Raw genomic sequence first — 22,673 nt, forward strand, 5'->3', positions numbered from 1 at the left:
CACGGTTGAGCCACCTTCCCTTTTTTATTTTTACGCCAGACAGGAATGTACAATTGTTGTAGTTCATCCATGCAGTCTCTAAATGTCTGCCTTTGCCCATCCACAGTCAACCCCTTAAGTATCATTCGCCAATCTATCCTAGCCAATTCACGCCTCATACCTTCAAAGTTAGCCTTCTTTAAGTTCTGGACCATGGTCTCTGAATTAACTGTTTCATTCTCCATCCTAATGCAGAATTCCACCATATTATGGTCACTCTTCCCCAAGGGGCCTCGTACAACGAGATTGCTAATTAATCCTCTCTCATTACACAACACTCAGTCTAAGATGGCCTCCCCCCTAGTTGGTTCCTCGACATATTGGTCTAGAAAACCATCCCTTATGCACTCCAGGAAATCCTCCTCCACCGTATTGCTTCCAGTTTGGTTAGCCCAATCTATGTGCATATTAAAGTCACCCATTATAACTGCTGCACCTTTATTGCATGCACCCCTAATTTCCTGTTTGATGCTCTCCCCAACATCACTACTACTGTTTGGAGGTCTGTACACAACTCCCACTAACGTTTTTTGCCCTTTGATGTTCTGCAGCTCTACCCATATAGATTCCACATCATCCAAGCTAATGTCCTTCTTAACTATTGCATTAATCTCCTCCTTAACCAGCAATGCTACCCCACCTCCTTTTCCTTTTATTCTATCCTTCCTGAATGTTGAATACCCCTGGATGTTGAGTTCCCAGCTCTGATCATTCTGGAGCCACGTCTCTGTAATCCCAATCACATCATATATGTTAACATCTATTTGCACAGTTAATTCATCCACCTTATTACGGGTACTCCTTGCATTAAGACACAAAGCCTTCAGGCTTGTTTTTTTAACACCCTTTGTCCTTTTAGAATTTTGCTGTACAGTGGCCCTTTTTGTTCTTTGCCTTGGGTTTCTCTGCCCTCCACTTTTCCTCATCTCCTTTTTGTCTTTTGCTTTTATCTCTTTTTGTTTCCCTCTGTCTCCCTGCATTGGTTCCCATCCCCCTGCCATATTAGTTTAACTCCTTCCCAACAGCACTAGCAAACACTCCCCCTAGGACATTGGTTCCGGTCTTGCCCAGGTGCAGACCGTCCAGTTTGTACTGGTCCCACCTCCCCCAGAACCGGTTCCAATGCCCCAGGAATTTGAATCCCTCCCTGCTGCACCACTGCTCAAGCCACGTATTCATCTGTGCTATCCTGCGATTCCTACTCTGACTAGCACGTGGCACTGGTAGCAATCCCGAGATTACTACTTTTGAGGTCCTACTTTTTAATTTAGCTCCTAGCTCCTTAAATTCGTTTCGTAGGACCTCATCCCGTTGGTACCAATGTGCACCACGACAACTGGCTGTTCTCCCTCCCTTTTTAGAATGTCCTGCACCCGCTCCGAGACATCCTTGACCCTTGCACCAGGGAGGCAACATACCATCCTGGAGTCTCGGTTGCGGCCGCAGAAATGCCTATCTATTCCCCTTACAATTGAATCCCCAATCACTATCGCTCTCCCACTCTTTTTCCTGCCCTCCTGTGCAACAGAGCCAGCCACGGTGCCATGAACTTGGCTGCTGCTGCCCTCCCCTGATGAGTCATCCCCCCCAACAGTAAACAAAGCAATGTATCTGTTTTGCAGGGGGATGACCACAGTGAACCCCTGCACTACCTTCCTTGCACTGCTCTTCCTGCTGGTCTTCCATTCCCTATCTGGCTGTGGACCCTTTCCCTGCGGTACGACCAACTCGCTACACGTGTTACTCACGTCATTCTCAGCATCGTGGATGCTCCAGAATGAATCCACCCTCAGCTCCAACTCCGCAACGCGGTCCGTCAGGAGCTGGAGGCGGATACACTTCCCGCACACGTAGTCGTCAGGAACACTGGTGTCGTCCCTGAGTTCCCACATGTACAGGAGGAGCATAACATGTGACCGAGTCCTGCCATGACTTAACCCTTAGATAAGCAACAACAATGCTAAAGTTTACTCACTGTTATAGAAGAGAAAAAAGAAAACTACTCACCAATCACCAGCCAATCACTTACCCCCTTGGCTGTGACGTCACATTTCTGTTTCTTTCTACTTCTTTTTTGCCTTCTCCCTCTTGCTGCACAAGTACGCCTTTTATAGGCTTCACCACGCACCTCCTCGACGCTGCTCCCGACTGCCGCCGACGCTGGGCCCCAGACTCCCTGCTGTGCCTTTTATAGGCCTCTCCATGCACCTCCGACGCTGCTCCCGACTGCCGCCGACGCTGGGCCCCGGACTCCCTGCTGTGCCTTTTATAGGCCTCTCCATGCACCTCCGACGCTGCTCCCGACTGCCGCCGACGCTGGACCCCGGACTCCCTGCTGTGCCTTTTATAGGCCTCTCCACGCACCTCCTCATGCAAACAATCTAATCACAGGAAATGAAGAAATTATTTTATTTAGGTTTAATTTGGTTAAATATATGAAGAAAAGGATTGTGAGTTGACAAAGGTTTGCTGTAGATATAGATGACCTCTCAAGAGATACCCAAGGACACAACTGTCTAATTCTCGTGAACAATATCTGAGGTAATATACAGGCTAATTTGCAAAACAAAATTATTGAAAAATGTTTCAAAGTAAAAATCAATACAAACACAGCCAACACATTTGTATCCTGTTTTCAAGATCACCAGGTGGTTATTCTCAGAAATACAATGAATCTTCTTAAACAGCATTCTTCCACATCACAAGATAGACATGGAGAAGGATAACCATTTGGCCCATCTTAACTTATTCATCCAGAAATACATTTTCGATCCTCCTACCCTTCTCATCACAACATCTAACTGTTTCTGAAATTATTCCACCGTTTTGCTTTCGTTACCCTATCCAGAAATCTGTTCCGTGTGTTGATCACTTATTTTGTATGAAGAAGAACTGCCTGGTATTAGTCCTAAATTTGCCTTTATCTCGATTGAATCGGTGCCCCTGGTCATATTGTCATGGATTAGCTTAAACTGATGTTTTACCATTCCTACCCCGTTTATTATTTTTCATACCTCCGTAAGTCACACCGTAGTCATCTTCTCTCAAAGGTACCGTATATACTCGCGTATCATGCGACTTTTGAAGACCTAAATTGTAACCTAAATTTGGGGGGTAGCATGATATGCGAGATACAAAATTTGCGGGTGTGAAGTGCTGGCCAAGATTAGTCTGTTAGGCTGTTAAGCAGACCGTATTCACGCTGAATCTCGGCAGGTATCTCCTGGGCTGGATTGCAGCCTCTATTGTCACTTGTACTGTATCTTTGCTGTGGTCTAGAGATCGCCACCCACAACTCCCTCTGAAGTTTGCTGCATTATTAGAGGCTTTAACAATCAAATCTCCATCTATCTCAGCCCATGCTTCTTTTACCCGCAAACACAGTAGAGGCAAATCCGGAGCCTTCATATTCCCTCCCTTCGTAAATGATTTCTCTCCTTCCATTATCCAGTCATTCCATTTCTTTCTTATATTGTCTTTAAATGGCTTATTAATGGATACGTCAAGTGGCTGAACGACGCTAGTCAAGCCAGCTGGAATGATTGCTATATCGGTGTTCGATTCGCGAACAGCTTTCACAACAGAATCCACTCGATGTTTCATGATTCGGTTGTTAAGGTCTGTATTCGATCGTTGTTATGTGTTAGGGTACTTGTTACGTGTTGGGTACTTGTTAAACTTGTTTGAAAGCCTAGCCTAGTGGCATCTGGTATCTCAAAAAAGTGACTCGCATGATACATGAGATATATGATAAAATCATGTTTTGGGGACGAAAATTTAGGGGTCGCATGATACGTGAGATCGTAGGATACGCGAGTATATACGGTAGGTTTCTCCACTGCTCAAAACACAGTCCTTTGATGTAAGAGGTCAGTGTTTTGATTCCTTTCTGAACCACCTCTCGGGCAATCAATGGAATACTTCGATAGTTCAGCTTGAACCTGTTTTAGACCATAATGTCAGCCCCAAGCGCGGATGTTTCACCACAGATAAAGCTGGATCCTGCTGACGTGTTTCATTCAATTAGTTGTATCTAAGTATGGAAATCATAGGAGAGAGTGCAAATTGCAGCTTGGAGCAAATTCTTTGATCATGCATTTATCCATAATCCACTTTATTAATAGATATCTAATTAACTTTTAATAAAGAATATTAGAGAATTATAGAAACGATATTGGAGCTATGGATACGTTGAAATTTCAATTCACTAGGATGACAGTAAGGCTGAGAAAATATAATTAGGATGAGAGACTTGAAAAACTAAGGATGTATTCACTGGAGCAGCGGAATTTAAGGGAAGATCAAATGAAAGTGTTTGAAATTAAGAAGGGATATGAGAGGGTAAGGGTTATATTCACTGCCAAGGGGGCATACATTTAGCATTATCGCTAAAAGCATGAAGGGAGAAGTTAAAAATATTTATTCGCTGTCTTCATCTATGAATGGCATTGTACGGAACAGCCTTGGAAGCAGTTCTGAAAATATTGTAGTACTCCTTTTCATTGATAGTGTGTTGTCACACTGCCCTAAAAAAATTAGTCAATCATGATGTTTAGGGGAGAATTTGACAAACACTTGAAACAAAATTCACGGGTATGAGGATGGAGCAGAGAATTGAGATTACAATTCTGCTTGCCCAACATTCGTAATGATCTGAGATGGGAATCAGACTGGTTGTTCCGAACGGAAACAAGATCTTTCATGTTAAACTTCATAACTACTTTTTAAATTGAAATATGTCACTTAGTTCAACAATGTTGTGTTGTCCCATTTGTTAATAGCGTCACAGGAATTCTCTTTATGCTGACTCACTTGGATAAAGCATAACAGTTAGTGCGTCGTAATGATAACTAGATTACACTCATGAGTAGTCTATTTCTGCAATTCTTTATTATCATGATCAGTGGATGTTTCTCACAAGGCTTCCTCTTTTCTGCGGAAGCTGTATTTTTGTTTCATGTCAGAAACCTTTGTAGTAAATAAGATTATACTTTCTTGGTTTCTCTTTGCAGCAATGTATTTCATGCTACATGAAGGCCCAGGGCTCTCTAATAAAGATCACAGTGTAGTATTATGAGACAGTTCATTGTTATACCAATGCATTGTACAATGGAGCAGTGGAACATGAGTTCCCTTCTGTTGCCACACACAGCATGTTCCTCAATTTAGCTTTTGTTTGAAATCAATCCCCAGACACCATAGCTGTGCTTTACCCACAAAAAGAATGAGCAAACAAAACCAAGAGGTAAGTCACCCCAGAACACTCTTGCACACCATGGAGATGCTGGTTGAAGAGTAGTTATCTCCGGAGGCTTGAGTGCAGATCACTTGCTTGGGAATGGTGAATGCATATAGGTCTGGACTGGCAAGCACTGCATTTCAGGGACAGAGTAGAAATTGCTATTTCATTCTATTATCAATTATTGCCTATTAGTTTTAAGTTACAATAACTTGCATTTATATTACATTTTTAACGTAGGGAAATGTCCTACATAATTGCTTGAAATGCCATAGAAAAGCCAGTGCATTCTTGGACTGCTGCCTCTTATTAACTTACTGAATATAGTAGAAATTTAATGCATTGCTTTGCATGCCAATGAAAGGATCAGCAAATATGAACATAATGACTTGGACTTTCAATGCCCAAGGTATAAGGGAGATTTTAAGAAAAATAAGAATCTTAAAGGTTTTGGAAGGTCATGAAATGGAAAATAACTAATATCGCTCTACAACAGCAAAAGAACTAGGATGTTAGGGAAGAAGATATGGAGGACTATTAGACTACATTTTAAGACAAGACTAAAGGTTGTCATGACCTTCCCCAATGAAACCATGAATGTATCTAATGGGATGCTAAGCTATTAACACCAAAAAGGTTCCAGGTTACTTTATCTCATCCTGCAGCAGCAGAATGCTAAATTGGCTTCTACACCCCAGGTTGGGGAGGGGAAAATTGACGAGGGTTCCTGCTACTGATCTCTATACAGTGAAACCTGTTAAAAGTCGGCAAGTGTGAATGTCTGGTAAAGGGAAGATCAGGTTCAGCAGTAATGGCACCATAAATGAATAGCCAGCCAATACTTGCAAACTGGCCACATGGGTAATGCTCCAATGGGTGACCCAGCAAGGGGATAATATCTTTAGGAGAAGATGGGAGAAAAATTGACGAGCAAGAATAAAAAGGTCATCACAGGATAGTCCATGTTTTGTAAATAACAACAATTGTAAATAAAGTCATTTAGCGATTTGTATAAAATACCTGATAAATTGCGACATCCCTACTGACACCTGGGAATCCCTGGCCATAGACCGCCCTAAGTGGAGGAAGTGCATTCGGGAGGGCGCTGAGCTCCTCGAGTATCGTCGCTGAGAGCATGCAGAAATCAAGCGCAGGCAACGGAAGGAGCGTGTGGCAAACCAGGTTCCCTGCCCACCCTTTCCCACCCGTGACAGAGTCTGTGGTTCTCGTATTGGACTGTACAGCCACCTAAGAACTCATGCTAAGAGTGGAAGCAAGTCTTCCTCGATCCCGAGGGACTACCTATGATGATGATGATGTATAAAATACCTCCATATGTGTTTATGCTTAGTATACTGTATCCATGCGTGACACTTTAAAGTTAATTGTTTAAAAAGCCTTTTCCAAATGCTTGAAGGATTCCAAATTGGAAGCTGACTGTAAAATGGTAGCTGATACTCTATGGACATTAATATGTATGGGCCTAAAAATAATACAATTGGGCACAGTGATAAGTTTGAAAGATATCCAGTAAGTTGGGTTGGGACTGGTGAAGTACAGATGGTGCAGAATCAGATTGTGGTATAGAGGATGGTCCTGATTGTAACTCCAAGAAACCCTCCCATAGCACAGCAGCGCAGCAGTCCTAGAAGGAGGCAGAAGAAGACGACTTGGGGCTAGCTGCCTAATCTCCGCTGACGATGCCTGCCCTATGGGGCTTTATTAACTGCAAGTGAAATTGAATTCAATAAATTTAGTGATTTGTGTGCTAACATCAGAAAAATTACCATGAAAGCTGCTGGATTGTTGTAAAGAAAACATTTGGTTCCCTGATGACCTTCAGGTAGGGACCTGCCAGGTCTGGCCTACAGGTGATTCCAGTCTGACACGATGCGGGGGGAATTGGGTAAAAATCTGAAACCCAACCTGCCACAAATTTGCCTATTTCCGGCTTATCAAGATGGGTCAATAATTGAAATATTTTAATGAGGCTGAGCATCCCAGATTTGACCAGACTTTTACATTTAACGGCTGTGGGCCGGGTTGCTCAGGACTTGGGAAACCCTGCAACTAAAGAGAGGTGAGAGCAGCATCCCCGAATTGGTTTTTTTCTTCCTCAAAAAAAGGAAGGAGGATTTTCCCGGAACATCCAATGATCAATATTGTGGATGCAAGATGTGCTTCCGACCATATGTCAGCATCATCACTAAGACCATCTACTTCCACCTCTATAACATCACCTGACTCTGCCCCTGACTCAGCTCATCTGCTGCTGAAACCCTCATCCATGCTTTTGTAACCTTTAGACTTGACTGTACAACGCACTCCTGGGCAGTCTCTCATCTTCCACCCTCCATAAACTTAAGCTCGTCCAAAACTCGGCTGCCCGTGTCCTAACTCGCATCAAGTCCTGTTCACCCATCACTCCTGTGGTGGCTGACCTACATTGGCTCCCGGTTGAGCAACGCCTTAATTTCAAAATTCTCATCCTTGTTTTCAAATCCCTCCATGGCCTCACCCCTCCCTATCTTTGTAACCTCCTCCAGGACACAACCCTCCAAGATATCTGCGCTCATCCAATTCTGGTCTCTTGTGCAACCCGATTTTAATTGCTCCACTATTGGTTGCTGTGCCTTCAGCTGCCGGGACGCTAAGCTCTGGAACTCCCGCTCTAAACCTCTCTGCCTATCTACCTCTCCATCCTCCTTTAAGACATTTCTTAAAACCTACCTCGATTACAAAATGCTCATCCTTATTTTCAAATCCCTCCATGGCCTCGCCCCTCCCTACCTCTGTAATCTCCTCCAGCCCCACAACCCCCCGAGGTGTCTGCACTCCTCGAATTCTGCCCTCTTGAGCATCCGTGATTATAATCTCTCAACCATTGTGCCTTCTGTTGCCTCGGCCCCAAGCTCTGGAACTCCCTGCCTAAACCTCTCCGCCTCTCTTTCCTCCTTCAAGACACCAAGCTTTTGGTCACCTGCGCTAATTTCTCCTTATGTGGCTCGGTGTCAAATTTTTATCTCATAATACTCCTGCGAAACGCCTTGGGACATTTCACTACTTTAAAGGTGCTATATAAATACAAGTTGTTGTACCTCTTTGACCAAGCTTTTGGTCATCTGCCCTCATATCTCCTTACGTGGCTCGGTGTTAAATTTTGTTTTATAACTCTCCTGTGAAGCACCTAGGGACGTTTTACTACATTGAAAGTGCTATATAAATGCAAGTTGTTGTTGTTCATATATCCAAAAAATTATCCTGTTGAACTAAGTAGAAAGCCTATCAAGCTGGTAGCCCCTGAAAATGTGGAGAGAAGTCTTCAGTAATGTATAAATATTAGCAATGATTCCATATTCATCACAAGTTATTTCATTTAAAAATTTACTATAATGCTAAAGTTACTAAATGGAGTTCCATCACAACCAGAGCTGATTTCACTTCTCCCCCTTATTCCAAACCATCAGAATTACAATCTGTCTTCAGTCAAAGTTTACTCGTGCACTTCCAATAGGAGACACTCCATGGTGATCAGGAGTGACAATTGTAGCATTCTTATGGTCACATTGATTAGCATTAGCTAAATCAGCACAGACAGGAACTTGAACTTGAGACTCAGAAATTCACTGGATAAACTCAGTGAGCTATTGTGAAAGCCTCTAAAGCTAATTGTTATGTGATTTAAGATGATTAGGCTGGTTACAATGTATTGTATGCCCGCAGATTCTACAGAGGTACAGCCAAAATATGTCAAAGATGGGAAACGATATGGGCGAAGAACAGCACCAGAATTTCAGGATTCGATGGAAGAATTTATGGAGGTCAAAGTCGCAGAACCTATACCTGATAGAACACAGCCTGAAGATGCTCCTTCTGGGGATGATATTGAGGTGGGCTGAAATTATTTGTTTGTGTTGCTAATCAAGTTATTTTGGAGGCCTATTCCAATTAACTCCAGCTCTGTTTGCGGGTGCAACCCTAGGCCAAGATTTTTAATCGATCGTTCATGGCATTGTCCATGGGGAATCAAGATCAAGTGTGGTCTTCGAGTGGAGTTAGAGGGCAGGAGGTATTTGACCAGGAATATACATTTAATTTAGTCCCAACTTTTCTTTATGGGGGCCACGGGTAAAAGGCAGAAATCTGTCTCAGCAGTTTGGCAAAGGTTGGAAATGCACCTCAGCTGAGGAGGGCAGCCAACTTGTGGCAATTTAAAATTTTTAAAAACTCATTTTAAAATCTTTGTTTAACCTTCTAATCACCTTAATTTCCCTTATTTGCACTGTCATTCTCTCTCCCAAAAATCAAATGCCTCTCAAAATTTATGGTGTTTAAAATGATTCCAAACTTTGCAAACGGTTTATGGACAGCGATACTAACTGCTGACAACCTCTTTGGAAACAAAAGAATTTTCTACTGAATAAAAACAGAACTGTTCAGGCTGCAACATAGAACTGCCTCAGCAGATACACCTACAATTGGGTCACATACAGCCGTTGGACCTATGAGATTTCGGCAGAGCACCTGAAAAGGGGCTAAAGTCATGGGTAGGGGGTCGCCATCACAGCAGGAGAGCAAGGCGCTGTGAATAAATTTCAGTGAAAGAGATTTGCGCTGAGTTGAAGCATCTGCAATGTTTTATTAGGGGTAGCGGGATCTCCAGCATAACGGCTGCCAAGGGAACCAGGGCCATGATTACGGTAAACACGAGGAGCAGCTACATGAGTGGGGGGGAGATCTTGGCCAAACTGCATGACAGCTGGGGGGGTGGGGGGGGTGCGATGTGGTGGGCAAGAGAAATGTTGTATATTTATTTTCATAGAGACCATGCCTAGAGCCCCAGGAGTGGGTAAAGGAGGCATGAAGGGAGCAGAGGGAAGCAAAATTCTTATTTTTAATTTGTGAGTGAATTTCAGAGGCCGAATGACAGCAAGAGCTTAAAAAGAGGAGAAAATAAAAATAAGGTGTAATTTTGGGAAAAGATTGGGGTGAAACAAAAAGGTGACCTTTATAAGCTGGCAGATAACTCAGAAACTTTCTCCAGAGCCACCCGTTCATGCAATAATTGTGACAAGTTTACATTGGCAAAATCCATGATAAAGGTGAACACAGGAATTTGTAATGAGGGAGGGGAAACTTGTTTCAAAATGTGACCAATACGACAGTATGAAGTGCATATAGATGTAGATTTTTAATAAAATGTAGATAGATGCATGTGGAGTATTTTACATTGGAAAATGGGCTTGAAACCAAAATTGCTTTATCCAAATATATATTTTAAGCAAACTTTTTTTTTAACAAAGGTCAGGGCCATACTGCCGATAAAGTTGCTCTGCTACAGTCATCATAGGCAGTACCTTGAAATCGAGGAAGACTTGCTTCCACTCTAAAAGTGAGTTCTCAGGTGACTGAACAGTCCAATACGGGAATTACAGTCTCTGTCACAGGTGGGACAGACAGTAGTTGAAGGAAAGGGTGGGTGGGGAGCCTGGTTTGCTGCACGCTCCTTCTGCTGTCTGCGCTTGGTTTTTGCATGCTCTCGGCAACGAGACTCAAGGTGCTCAGCACCCTCCCAGATGCTCTTCCTCCACTTAGGGTGGTCCTGGGCCAGGAATTCCCAGGTGTCGGTGGGGATGTTGCACTTTATCAAGGAGGCTTTGAGAGTGTCCTTGAAACATTTCCTTTGCCCACCTGGGGATTGCTTGCCGTATAGGAGTTCCGAGTACAGCGCTTGCTTTGGGAGTCTTGTGTTTGGCATACAGACAATGCAGCCCATCCAAAGGAGCTGGTCAAGTGTAGTCAGTGTTTCGATGCTGGGGATGTTGGCTTAATCAAGAACACTGACGTTGGTGCGTCTATCCTCCCAGGGGATTTGCAGGATCTTGCGGAGGCAGTGCTGGTGGTACTTCTCCAGCGCTTTGAGGTGTCTACTGTATATGGTCCACGTCTCTGAGCCATATAGGAGGGTGGGTATCACTACTGCCCTGTAGGCCATAAGCTTGGTGCCAGATTTGAGGTCGTTGCCTTCAAACACTCTCTTCCTCAGGTGAGAGAAGGCTGCACTGGCACACTGGAGATGGTGTTGGACCTCGTCGTCGATGTCTGCCCTTGCTGTTAGTAGGCTGCCGAGGTATGGAAAATGGTCCATGTTGTCCAAGGCCACGCCATGGATTTTGATGACCTGGGGGGGCAGTGCTGTGAGGCGGAGTCAGGTTGGTGGAAGACCTTTGTCTTATGGATGTTTAGTGTAAGGCCCATGCTTTCGTATGCCTCAATGAAGATGTTGACGATGGCTTCGAGTTCGGCCTCTGAATGTGCGCAGACGCAAGCGTTGTCCGCGTACTGTAGTTTGATAAGCAGGGAGACACTCATCAAGAGCACCGAGGCAATCAAGGCCCACTGAAAGGAGCACTTTGAAGATCTCCTTAATCGAGACTCTGCCTTTGACACGAGTGTCCTCGACTCCATCCCGCAGCATGCCACCAGCCACCATCTCAGCAAAACCCCAACCCTGCACGAAGTAGAAAAGTCCATCTGTCAGCTCAAGAACAAAAAGGCATCAGGAGCAGATGGAATCCCCACCGAGGAACTAAAGTATTAGCACGAATGCATGACCTCATCTCTTATCTGGAAGGAGGAGAGCGTGCCGGGAGATTCAGAGATGCCGTAATCGTGCCCATCTTCAAAAAAGGGGACGTCCGAATGCGGCAACTACAGAGGAATCGCCCTGCTGTCGGCCACTGGGAAAGTCATCGCTAGAATCCTCCTCAACTATATTCTTCCTGTGGCTGAAGAGCTCCTCCCAGAGTCGCAATACAGATTCCGCCCACTAAGGGGTACAACGGACATGATCTTCACCACGCAGCAACTACAAGAGAAATGCAGGGAACAGCACCAACCCTTGTACATGGCTTTCTTTGACCTCACAAAGGCATTTGACACTGTCAACCTTGAGAGACTACGGAGCGTCCTCCTCCGTTTTGGCTGCCCCCAGAAGTTTCTCATCATCCTCCTTCTGCTCCACCACGACATGCAAGCCGTGATCCTGACCAACGGATCCACTACAGATCCAATCCACGTCCAGACCAGGTCAAGCAGGGCTGCGTCATCGCGCAAATGCTCTTCTCGATCTTCCTCGCTGTAATGCTCCATTTCACTCTCAATGAGCTCCCCGCTGGAGTGGAACTAAACTATAGAACCAATGGGAACCTATTCAACCTTCGTCGCCTCCAGGCTAGATCCAAGACCGTCCTATACTCTGCTACAGTATGTCTGTAATAGAGACCAATAACAGCTAGCAGGTTCACTAGCTTGTTTAAAATTTGATAAGATCGTTTGACTGTTGCAGAACTAGTTGTTTTAACAATTAGCAACAGTAACTGTTTGAACGATAAGCTACTGTGATGTGCAGTGACATTAGGAGACATAAGGACTACATCTAACTCAAAAAGGAGTTAGCTGTAGTCCTTACTACTTGGGGGATCAAGGGGTATGGCGAGAAAGCAGGAATGGGGTACTGAAGTTGCATGTTCAGCCATGAACTCATTGAATGGTGGTGCAGGCTCGAAGGGCCGAATGGCCTACTCCTGCACCTATTTTCTATGTTTCTACTGTATGCAGATCATGTAGAGACTATTGTACATTTTATGCAGAGGTAATTTGTTTCGTGTAGTCTCATTGTGTTCTACTACTGGTTCAACTGATTTAGCTATTCTTTCCTAGGAGATGTGCATCTCCAGATTTGCACCTAAGTTGCATAAGCAGCTGACAGCAAGTATGCTTACACAGTTATGCTGAAATATGAAATTCATTCTGTAGCCAAATAGCCCCCATACATTACATGCACTCTGATGTTGGAGTATATGCTGCATTTCTTTGGGCCTCAACCTGGATGTGTTCACATTTGTAAAGTTCTGATGGGCTAGCTTTACAATACACAGTGCTCTTGGCTATGTTTTAACTAGATAGTGAAGTCCTGGGAAATGAAGATAAAGTGTTTAGTCTATCTAACTGAGACTGAAGTAAAAAGATGAGGGAGTATTCTTACAATATAATTATGGCGAGCAAAATAATCTCAAGTTTTATTGTAGTGTAATTTTTTGTTGGGCAGTGGCACAAAACAGCAATAACAAATCGACAATGAAGTTAATGGAAAAGGAAACGGGCGGAATGCAAAGCAGGCTGCTGATTCGCTGCAGCACCATTCCACAACAGCAGTGGCATGAATTACTGGCACTTTTTTGGTGATATTCATTGCACAGGGGATATGTTGTCCAGAACGCCCTGCTCTTCTTTAAACAGATGTTAGTTTAAGATCTCATCCAAATGGGAGCATCTCTGACTACGCAGTGCTCCTTAAAGAGTTCACCTTGAGAATTATCAGCTCAAGTGTTGGTGGGGTTCACAAAACAACAATATTCTGACTTCCCAAGTGGCAATTTCGGGAAGGGCTCCCCGCCAGTCGGTAAGGGGTCGGCGCGTGCATGCCACGGTAGGAAAACGGAAGGAGTGTTCCCGGACACCACTCCAAAACTGAGGAAGGGCAATTTTCAAAATGGCAGCCCCTCCGCAATGACTTGGCGGCCAGTCCGCTTTCAGGCCTTATAGAATGGGGCAATTTCAGCCCCCTTATAGCTTCAGTATGGAGTCATTACGTTTAAGGTAACCTGTTATTTTTAAGACTCCTTTCCAGATTTTATGATTGCCTGCATAAGTTATGGAGATGCCCAATCAGTCTGTACATCCCTCATCTGCACCTGCAATGTTGGTCTGTTTTATTTTTCCTGTTTTGGGACTGGTGGGCTTGCTGTGTGTTTCCAACTTTTCCTATATTTATTTTGGACCTTCTGCCTCATTTCTCTTTCTCCCTTCATCTCCATTTTGTTGCCTTTTTTCTTGTACTTTTTTTATTTGTTCATGGGATGTGGGCATCGTTGGCAAGTCCAACATTTATCGTCCATCCCTAATTTCCCTTGAGAAGGTGGTGGTGAGCCGCCTTCTTGAATCGCTGCAGTCCGTGTGGTGAAGGAACTCTCAGTGCTGTTAGGGAGGGAGTTTCAGGATTTTGACCCAGCGACGATGAAGGAACGGCGATATATTTCCAAGTTAGGATGGTGTGTGACTTGGAGGGGAACTTGCAGGTGGTGGAATTCCCATGCACCTGCTGCCCTTGTCCTTCTAGGTGGGAGTGGTCGCGGGTTTGGGAGGTGCTATCAAAGAAACCATGGCGAGTTGCTGCAGTGCATCTTTTAGATAGTACACACTGCAGCCACGGTGGTGGAGGGAGTGAATATTTAAGGTGGTGGATGGGGTGCCAATCAAGCGGGCTGCTTTGTCCTAGATGGTGTCGAGCTTCTTAAATGTTGTTAGAGCTGCCCCTATCCAGGCAAGTGGAGGGTATTCCATCACACTCCTGACTTGTGCCCTGTAGATGGTGGAAAGACTTTGGGGAATCAGGAGATGAGTCACTCACCGCAGAATACCCAGCCTCTGACTGCTCTTGTAGCCACAGTATTTATGTGGCTGGTCCAGTTAAGTTTCTGGTTAATGGTAACCCCCCAGGATGTTGATGCTGATGGTGAGGTATTTGACAATGGTAATGCCATTGAATGGTATGGGGAGATGGTTAGATTTTCTCTAGTTGGAGATGGTCATTGCCTGACACTTGTGTGGCGCGATTGTTACTTGTATGGACTTCCAACATGTTTGACATGGTTGACCACTCTATCTACTGAAACCAACAGCCAAATCGTATGAAGAACTGTGTACGCTGGTCCGGGAGCACCTAAATCTGAAGGAGAGAGTTCTGATGGCAAGGTATCGATTTTACACATGTCAACGGTCTGAAGGCCAGGAAGTGGTGAGCTACGTTGCCGAACTAAGGCGCCTTGCAGGACTTTGCGAATTCGATGGATTCCTGGAGCAAAGATGTTTTCGTGCTTGGCATTGGCCATGAGGTTATCCTTCGCAAACTACTGACTGTTGAAACACCGAACTTGAGCAAAGCCATAACGATAGCCCAGGCATTTATGTCCACTAGCGATAACACCAAACACATTTCGCAGCATTAAGATGCTTCGGCAAGTACTTTACACAAAGTAATGTAGTTTTCAGGCAGGAATGCATATGGCAGAACGTACACGCCTGCAGTTGCACGACCTCAGATGACTCAGAGTCCGCCATCAAGTATGAATGCGAGGTAATTGACACCTTGTTGGCGCTGCGGAGGTGATCATCGAGTCCATCAATGCCGCTTCAAACACTATGCATGCAAAGGCTGTGGAACAATCGGACACCTCCAGCGAATGTGCAGACAAGCTGCAAAACCTGCAAACCACCACGTTGCAGAGGAAGACCGATCCATGGCAGATCAAACTGAACTAGAGACTCCAACCAAGGAGGCAGAAGTGTACGGGGTACACACCTTCACCACAAAATGTCCACCGATCATGTTAAAAGTTGAACGGAATTCCAGTATCTATGGAATTGGACAGGGGTGCGAGTCAGTCTATCATGAGCAAAAAGGCCTTCGACAGGCTGTGGTGCAACAAGGCACACAGGCCCAAGCTGAGCCATATTCATACCAAGCTGAGAACTTACACTAAAGAGCTGATCCCTGTAATTGGCAGTCCAGCAATAAAAGTCTCCTATTGATGGAGCAGTGCTCGAACCACCACTATGGATTGTACCAGGAGATGGCCCTACACTGTTCGGCAGAAGCTGGCTGGGAAAAATCCACTGGAACTGGGACGACATCCGACCGCTTTCGTCCATTGACGACGCCTCATGTGCCCAGGTTCTGAGCAAGTTGCCGTCATTGTTTGAGGCAGGCATTGGAAATTTCTCTGGGGCGAAGGTGCAGATCCACTTGATTCCCGGTACACGACCCATCCACCACAAGGCACAGGCGGTGCCATACATGATGCGAGAGAAAGTGGAGATCGAGCTGGACAGGCTGCAACGAGAGAGCATCATCGCGCCGGTGGAGTTCAACGAGTGGGCCAGTCCGATTGTTCCGGTTCTCAAGGGCAATGGCATGGTCAGAATTTGTGGGGACTATAAAGTAACGATTAACCATTTTTCACTGCAGGACCAGTACCCGCTACCCAAGGCAGACGACCTATTTGCGACGCTGACAGGAGGGAAGACATTCACCAAGTTGGACCTGACCTCAGCCTATATGACGCAGGAGCTGGCGGAATCTTCGAAAGGTCTCACCTGCATCAACACGCACAAAGGTCTGTTCATCTACAATAAATGCCCGTTTGGGATTTGATTGGCCGCGGCTATTTTCCAAAGGAACATGGAGAGTCTGCTAAAGTCGGTTCCGCGCACCGTAGTTTTCCAGGACGACATATTGATCACAGGTCGGGGCACCATCGAACACTTGCAGAACCTGGATGAGGTTCTAAGTCGGCTAGATCGTGTAGGACTCAGCTTGAAATGCTCGAAGCGTGTTTTCCTGTTGCCAGAGGTTGAGTTCTTAGGGAGAAGAATCGCGGCAGATGGCATCAGACCCACCGACGCCAAGACGAAGGCCATCAAGAATGCGCCAAGACCACAGAACGTGACAGAGCTGCGGTCGTTCCTGGGACTCCTCAATTATTTTGGTAATTTCCTACCCGGGTTAAGCACTTTGCTAGAACCTCTTCACATGTTGCTATGCAAGGGAGATGACTGGGTATGGGGGAAGTCACAAGAGACTGCTTTTGAGAAAGCCAGAAATCTGTTATGTTCCAACAAATTGCTTGTTCTGTATGACCCATGTAAACGTTTAGTGCTAGCTTGCGATGCGTCTTCGTACGGGGTCGGGTGTGTTACAACAAGCAAACGAATCAGGAACATTGCAACCAGTTACTTATGCATCCAGGAGCTTGTCCAAGGCCAAAAGGGCCTACAGCATGATTGAAAAAGAAGTTCTGGCATGCGTTTACGGGGTAAAAAAAAATGCACCAGTATCTGTTTGGGCTTAAGTTCGAGTTGGAAACTGACCATAAGCCGCTCATATGGCTATTCTCAGAGAGCAAAGGTATTAATCCTAATGCCTCTGCTCGCATCCAAAGATGGGCGCTCATGCTGTCTGCATATAATTATGTAATTCGCCACAGGCCAGGCACAGAGAACTGCGCTGATGCTCCCAGTCGGTTACCATTGCCCACCACTGGGGTGGAAATGGCACAGCCTGCAGACTTGCTCTTGGTGATGGATGCATTTGAAAATGAAAAGTCACCCGTTACGGCCCACCAGATCAGGAACTGGACCAGCTAGGATCCTTTACTGCCCCTTGTAAAAAAACTGCATCCTCCATGGGAGCTGGTCCAGCGTCCCAGCGGAGATGCATGAAGAGATCAAGCCGTTCCAAAGACGAAATGTCCATACAGGCGGACTGTCTTTTGTGGGGTTTTGCCCAAGAAAGGCAGGGAAACGTTCATACGCGATCTACACAGTACCCACCCAGGCATAGTAATGATGAAAGCTGTAGCCAGGTCCCATGTGTGGTGGCCTGGCATCGACTCAGACTTGGAGTCTTGCGTGCGCCAATGCAACACTTGCTTTCAACTGAGCAATGCACCCAGGGAGGCACCACTAAGTTTGTGGTCATGGCCCTCCAAACCGTGGCCTAGGATCCACGTTGACTTCGTTGGCCCGTTTCTACGCAAAATGTTCTTGTTATTGTGGATGCTTATTCAAAATGGATTGAGTGTGTAATAATGTCTGTAAGCATGTCCACTGCCACCATCAAAAACCTACGAGCCATGTTTGCCATGCACGGCCTGCCTGATGTCCTTGTCAGCGACAATGGGCCGTGCTTCACCAGCGCTGAATTCAAGGAATTCATGACCCACATCAGACCCACAAACTTAGTGGTGCATTGCTCAGTTGAAAGCAAGTGTTGCATGTCACTTCTGCCCCGTTCAAGCCCGCATCCAACGGCCAGGCAGAACGGGCAGTCCAAACCATCAAGCAAAGCTTGAAATGCGTGTCAGAAGGCTCCCTGCAGACCCGCCTGTCCCGAGTCCTGCTCAGTTACCACACCAGACCCCACTCGCTCACTGGGGATCCCCCTGCCGAACTGCTCATGAAAAGGACACTCAAAACAAGGCTCTCTCTCATCCACCCTGATCTCCATGATCATGTCAAGGGCAGACGGCATCAACAAAGCATGTACCATGATCGTGCAAATTTGTCACGTGATATTGAAGTCAATCACCCTGTATTTGTACTCAACTATGGACATGGTCCCAAATGGCTTGCTGGCACTGTCATAGCCAAAGAAGGGAATAGGGTGTTTCAGGTCAAACTCACAAAGGGACTAACTTGCAGAAAGCATTTGGACCAAACCAAACTGCGGTTCGCAGACAGCCACAAGCAACCTGAAGAGGACACCACCAATTTCGACCCTCCGATACACACACAAGTGGCAACCGGCATCACGGTTGACCACGAAGCTGAACTCATCATCCCCAGCAGCCCAGCAAGGCCAGCTGCGCAGCAGCCCAGCGAAGGCCCAACCAACTCACTTGCACCTGTGTTTGTACCGAGACGATCGACTAGAGAGCGGAAAGCCCCAGATCGCCTCACCCTATAAATAAGTGTACTATTGACTTTGGGTGGGGGGGGGAGGGAGTGATGTTATGGATGCAACACTATGTAACCAGCATTCTACCGCCACCAGAGGACATATCTGTTGAAGTCCCAAGGGATCCCAGCATCCCTTGGGAGCACTGTATATAAGCAGGCCTCTCATGCTGTACCAGTACTCTGGAGTTTGAATAAAGAGACTAAGGTCACACTTACATCTACAGTACTCAGTCACATTGCTTTATTCGAGACATAACACGCAGCATAGCTAAGACCGCCTGTTTCCAGCTCCGTACCATCGCCTGTCTCCGCCTTGCCTCATCTCATCCGCTGCTGAAGCCCTCAACCATTCCTTTGTAACCTCTAGACTTGACTATTCCAACGCACTCCTGGCTGGCCTCCCACATTCTACCCTACGTAAACTAGAGGTGATCCAAAACTCGGCTGCCCGTGTCCTAACCCATCACCCCTGTACTCGCCGACCTACATTGGCTCCCGGTTAAGCAACGCCTCAATTTCAAAATTCTCATCCTTATTTTCAAATCCCTCCATGGCCTTGCTCCTCCCTATCTCTGTAATTTCCTCCAGCCCCCCCCCCCCCCCCGAGATGTCTGCGCTCCTCTAATTCTACTCTCCTGAGCATCCCTGATTATAATCGCTCAACCATTGGTGGCCGTGCCTTCGGTGGCCTAGGCCCCAATCTCTGCAACTCCCTGCCTAAACCGCTCTGCCTCTCTATCTCTTTCCTCCTTCAAGACGCTCCTTAAAAGATACCTCTTTGACCAAGCTTTTGGTCACCTGCACTAATTTCTACTTACTTGGCTCAGTGTCAAATTTTTATCGCATAATGCTCCTGTGAAGCGTCTTGGGACATTTCACATTTCACTACATTAAAGGTGCTATATAAATATAAGTTATTGTTGTTTTCAGTGTCTTAGCTATTTACACTTTTATTATTCCAATGTCTTTTAATTGCCTTAGTAGATGATATTTCATACTTTCATCCACTACTGTTCTTTTAAGCGTTTTGCAGGTTACTCAATCCATTCGCTTTTTCTGTGATTAGAGTATTTATTACTTCCTCTCCTTTTTTCTTTCATTCAACCCCCTCCCCCCTGCCCTCTCTTCCATCCTACAAAGGAGCTTGATTATCTTAAAGTTTTCAATTCTGAGAAAGGTTCTTGCACCTAGAATGTTAACCTATCTTATCCCTGTACGAATAGCAACAGATTTGCTGTATTTCCAGCCGTTTCCATTTTTATTTTTCTTGTGCCAGGTTGGTAATGCCAAGAATCTTTGTAAAAGCTGAAATTTTAACAATAAAAATATTAGCAGCCTTTATAGGTGTTGCTAAAATTTTTATATGCAGCCACTTATTTTTGAAGAAGAGCAGAGAGTCCTGGCCAACATTCCTCCTTCAGCCAAAAAACAGTTAGAGAAGAACATAGGTTAATTTGTCATTAACCACACCATTGTTTGTGTGATCTTGCTGTGCACAAATAGTTGCTACAGTTGCCCATGTAACAGAAATGCTTCAAAGTAATTCACTGTGTGTGATGTGCTTTAATGCATTTCTAAGGACTTCGAGAGCTTCAGATTGAGAGGAAGTGTAAAAAAAGAAAGAACTTGCATTTATATAGTGCCTTTCATGACCTCAGGACACCCCAAAGCACTTTTCAGCCAACGAAGTACTTTTTTGAAGTGAAGTCACAGTTGCAATGACTTTCCAATTTGCATTACCAATTCAGCCAAGCTGACCAACCAAATTGGTTCTGTTCATATACATTTTCTGGCACACTGCTAATCACATCTTCTGTGCAGGTGATCATATGTGATTACTAGTATTCTATATAGTACATTCAAGAGGCTTGTAGTTAAGTGACTGCCATATTCCTTAGAGCCGTACAGGGAATGAGGATATTCTGTACAATGAAACAAGTGGGGCTGTGAGAGGAACCTACCACAAACAAGATTAAATGTCTGTTGCAGTGCTAAGTTTGCAAAAGCACCTGGAGATCTGATGAATGAAATATTGATATTCACCACTGGGAAAGGCTTGACTATTTGCTCAATGCCTTGGAAGATATAAAGCTGCTTTGATTCTTTAGCCATCTTTCTACTCTATAATTTTATTGAATATTTGGAAGCAACTGTAAACTAATTGGAGTTTCCTTCTCAGCAATGCCATTCAACCGAGCAAAAACAAAGATGGGAACAAATCTGATTATTCAGCCATAAATTGTGTATAGGCACAAACTGAAACAGGAGAATGCCAAGAGTACACAAAATTACTTCTGGTTGACAAGCTCATTCAGATTATAGTCATGTTACACACAGTCCAGAATTATTTAAAGTAATTCAGAGGGAAACCTTTCAAATCTTTAGTGTTTACTCAGTGTGTAATTAACACAGCACTGGAAGCAGCAAGGTTCTTGATGGTGGAATTTCAGCTTCTTCAATTCTAACAAAGCTTGTTCTGTGACTACAGAGTGCAGAAATGTACTTCCACGCTCTGAAGTATAATTTGAGTCAATGCTGGACAAAGGGGCTGAAGGTGCGGTTTCTGGGCATATTAATGAAAGTGGCATAAACAGACATTGAACAGACATATATTAGTCTCAAACTGTGCAGTTTGTTCCCCCTATTTTTTAAAGCATATGTGGCATTGACTAATAGTAGCACTCTTGTATAGCTGGATTGATAAATCACACTGGTGTGTAAATCATACGCTTAGATTGTTTGGAAGTGAACATGTTTTTTAAAGTACACTTGTTTTAGTGTGTTGCCCTTTTTTCTTGATTTAAGTAACTTATTTTAAAATTTGGACCACTGAGCTTGAAAACTTAGATTCATATCTTTTTATATATGGTCTTAATCTGATGATAAAAACAGAAAATGCTGGAAATACTCAGCTGGCCAGGCAGCATCTGTGGAGAGAGAAACAGAGTTAACGTTTCCAGTCAATGACCCTTTGTCAGAATTGGAAAAAGTTAGAGATGTAACAGGTTTTTCAGCAAGTATAGGCGTAGGGAAAGGGGGGAGGGGAGGAAAGAACAAAACGGAAGGTCTGTGATAGGATGGAGGGCAGAAGTCTCCTTAGTCTGATGAAACTGTCGTATTCTCCAATTGAGTATTGGGAAGACCAAAGCCATTGTTTTCGGTCCCCGCCACAAACTCTGTTCCCTAGCCACTGACTCCGTCCCTCTCCCCAACTTCTATCTGAGGCTGAATCATACTTGGTTCGCAACCTTGGTGTCATATTTGACCCTGAAATTAGCTTTCGACCACATATCTACAGCATAACTAAGATTGTCTATTTACACCGCCATAACATCGCCCATCTCTGCCCTTGTCTCAACTCAACCGCTGCTGAAGCTCTCGTCCATGCCTTTGTTACTTCTAGACTTGACTATTCCAAAGCAATCCTGGCTGGCCTCCCACATTCTACCCTACGTAAACTAGAGGTGATCCTAAACTCAGCTGCCCATATCCTAACACGTACCAAGTCCCGTTCACCCATCACCCCTGTGCTCGTTGACCTACATTGGCTCCCGGTTAAACAACGCCTCAATTTCAAAATTCTCATCCTTGTTTTCAAATCCTTCCATGGCCTCGCCCCTCCCTATCTCTGTAATCTCCTCCAGACCCACAACCCCCCAAGATGTCTGCACTCCTCTAATTCTGCCCTCTTGAGCATCGCTGATTATAATCACTCAACCATTGGTGGTCGTGCCTTCTGTTGCCTAGGCCCTAAGCTCTGGAATTCCCTACCTAAGCATCTCCGCCTCTCTACCTCTCCTCCTTTAAGACGCTC

The 22,673-nt window shown here is 45.0% G+C and overlaps 1 protein-coding gene across 2 annotated transcripts in view; it reads left to right on the top strand.

Moving 5' to 3' along the window:
* nin (ninein (GSK3B interacting protein)) overlaps nt 1-22,673 on the top strand; it is a 189,226-nt gene that overhangs the window by 68,578 nt on the left and 97,975 nt on the right. For both annotated transcript variants that reach the window (XM_070879230.1, XM_070879231.1), the window contains exon 4: nt 9,002-9,168. In XM_070879230.1, the coding sequence (XP_070735331.1) occupies nt 9,002-9,168 (167 nt within the window). The remainder of the gene's footprint in view (nt 1-9,001; nt 9,169-22,673) is intronic.

Source organism: Pristiophorus japonicus, chromosome 4 (genome assembly GCF_044704955.1).
Source record: "Pristiophorus japonicus isolate sPriJap1 chromosome 4, sPriJap1.hap1, whole genome shotgun sequence".
NCBI classification, from domain to species: Eukaryota; Metazoa; Chordata; class Chondrichthyes; family Pristiophoridae; genus Pristiophorus; species Pristiophorus japonicus.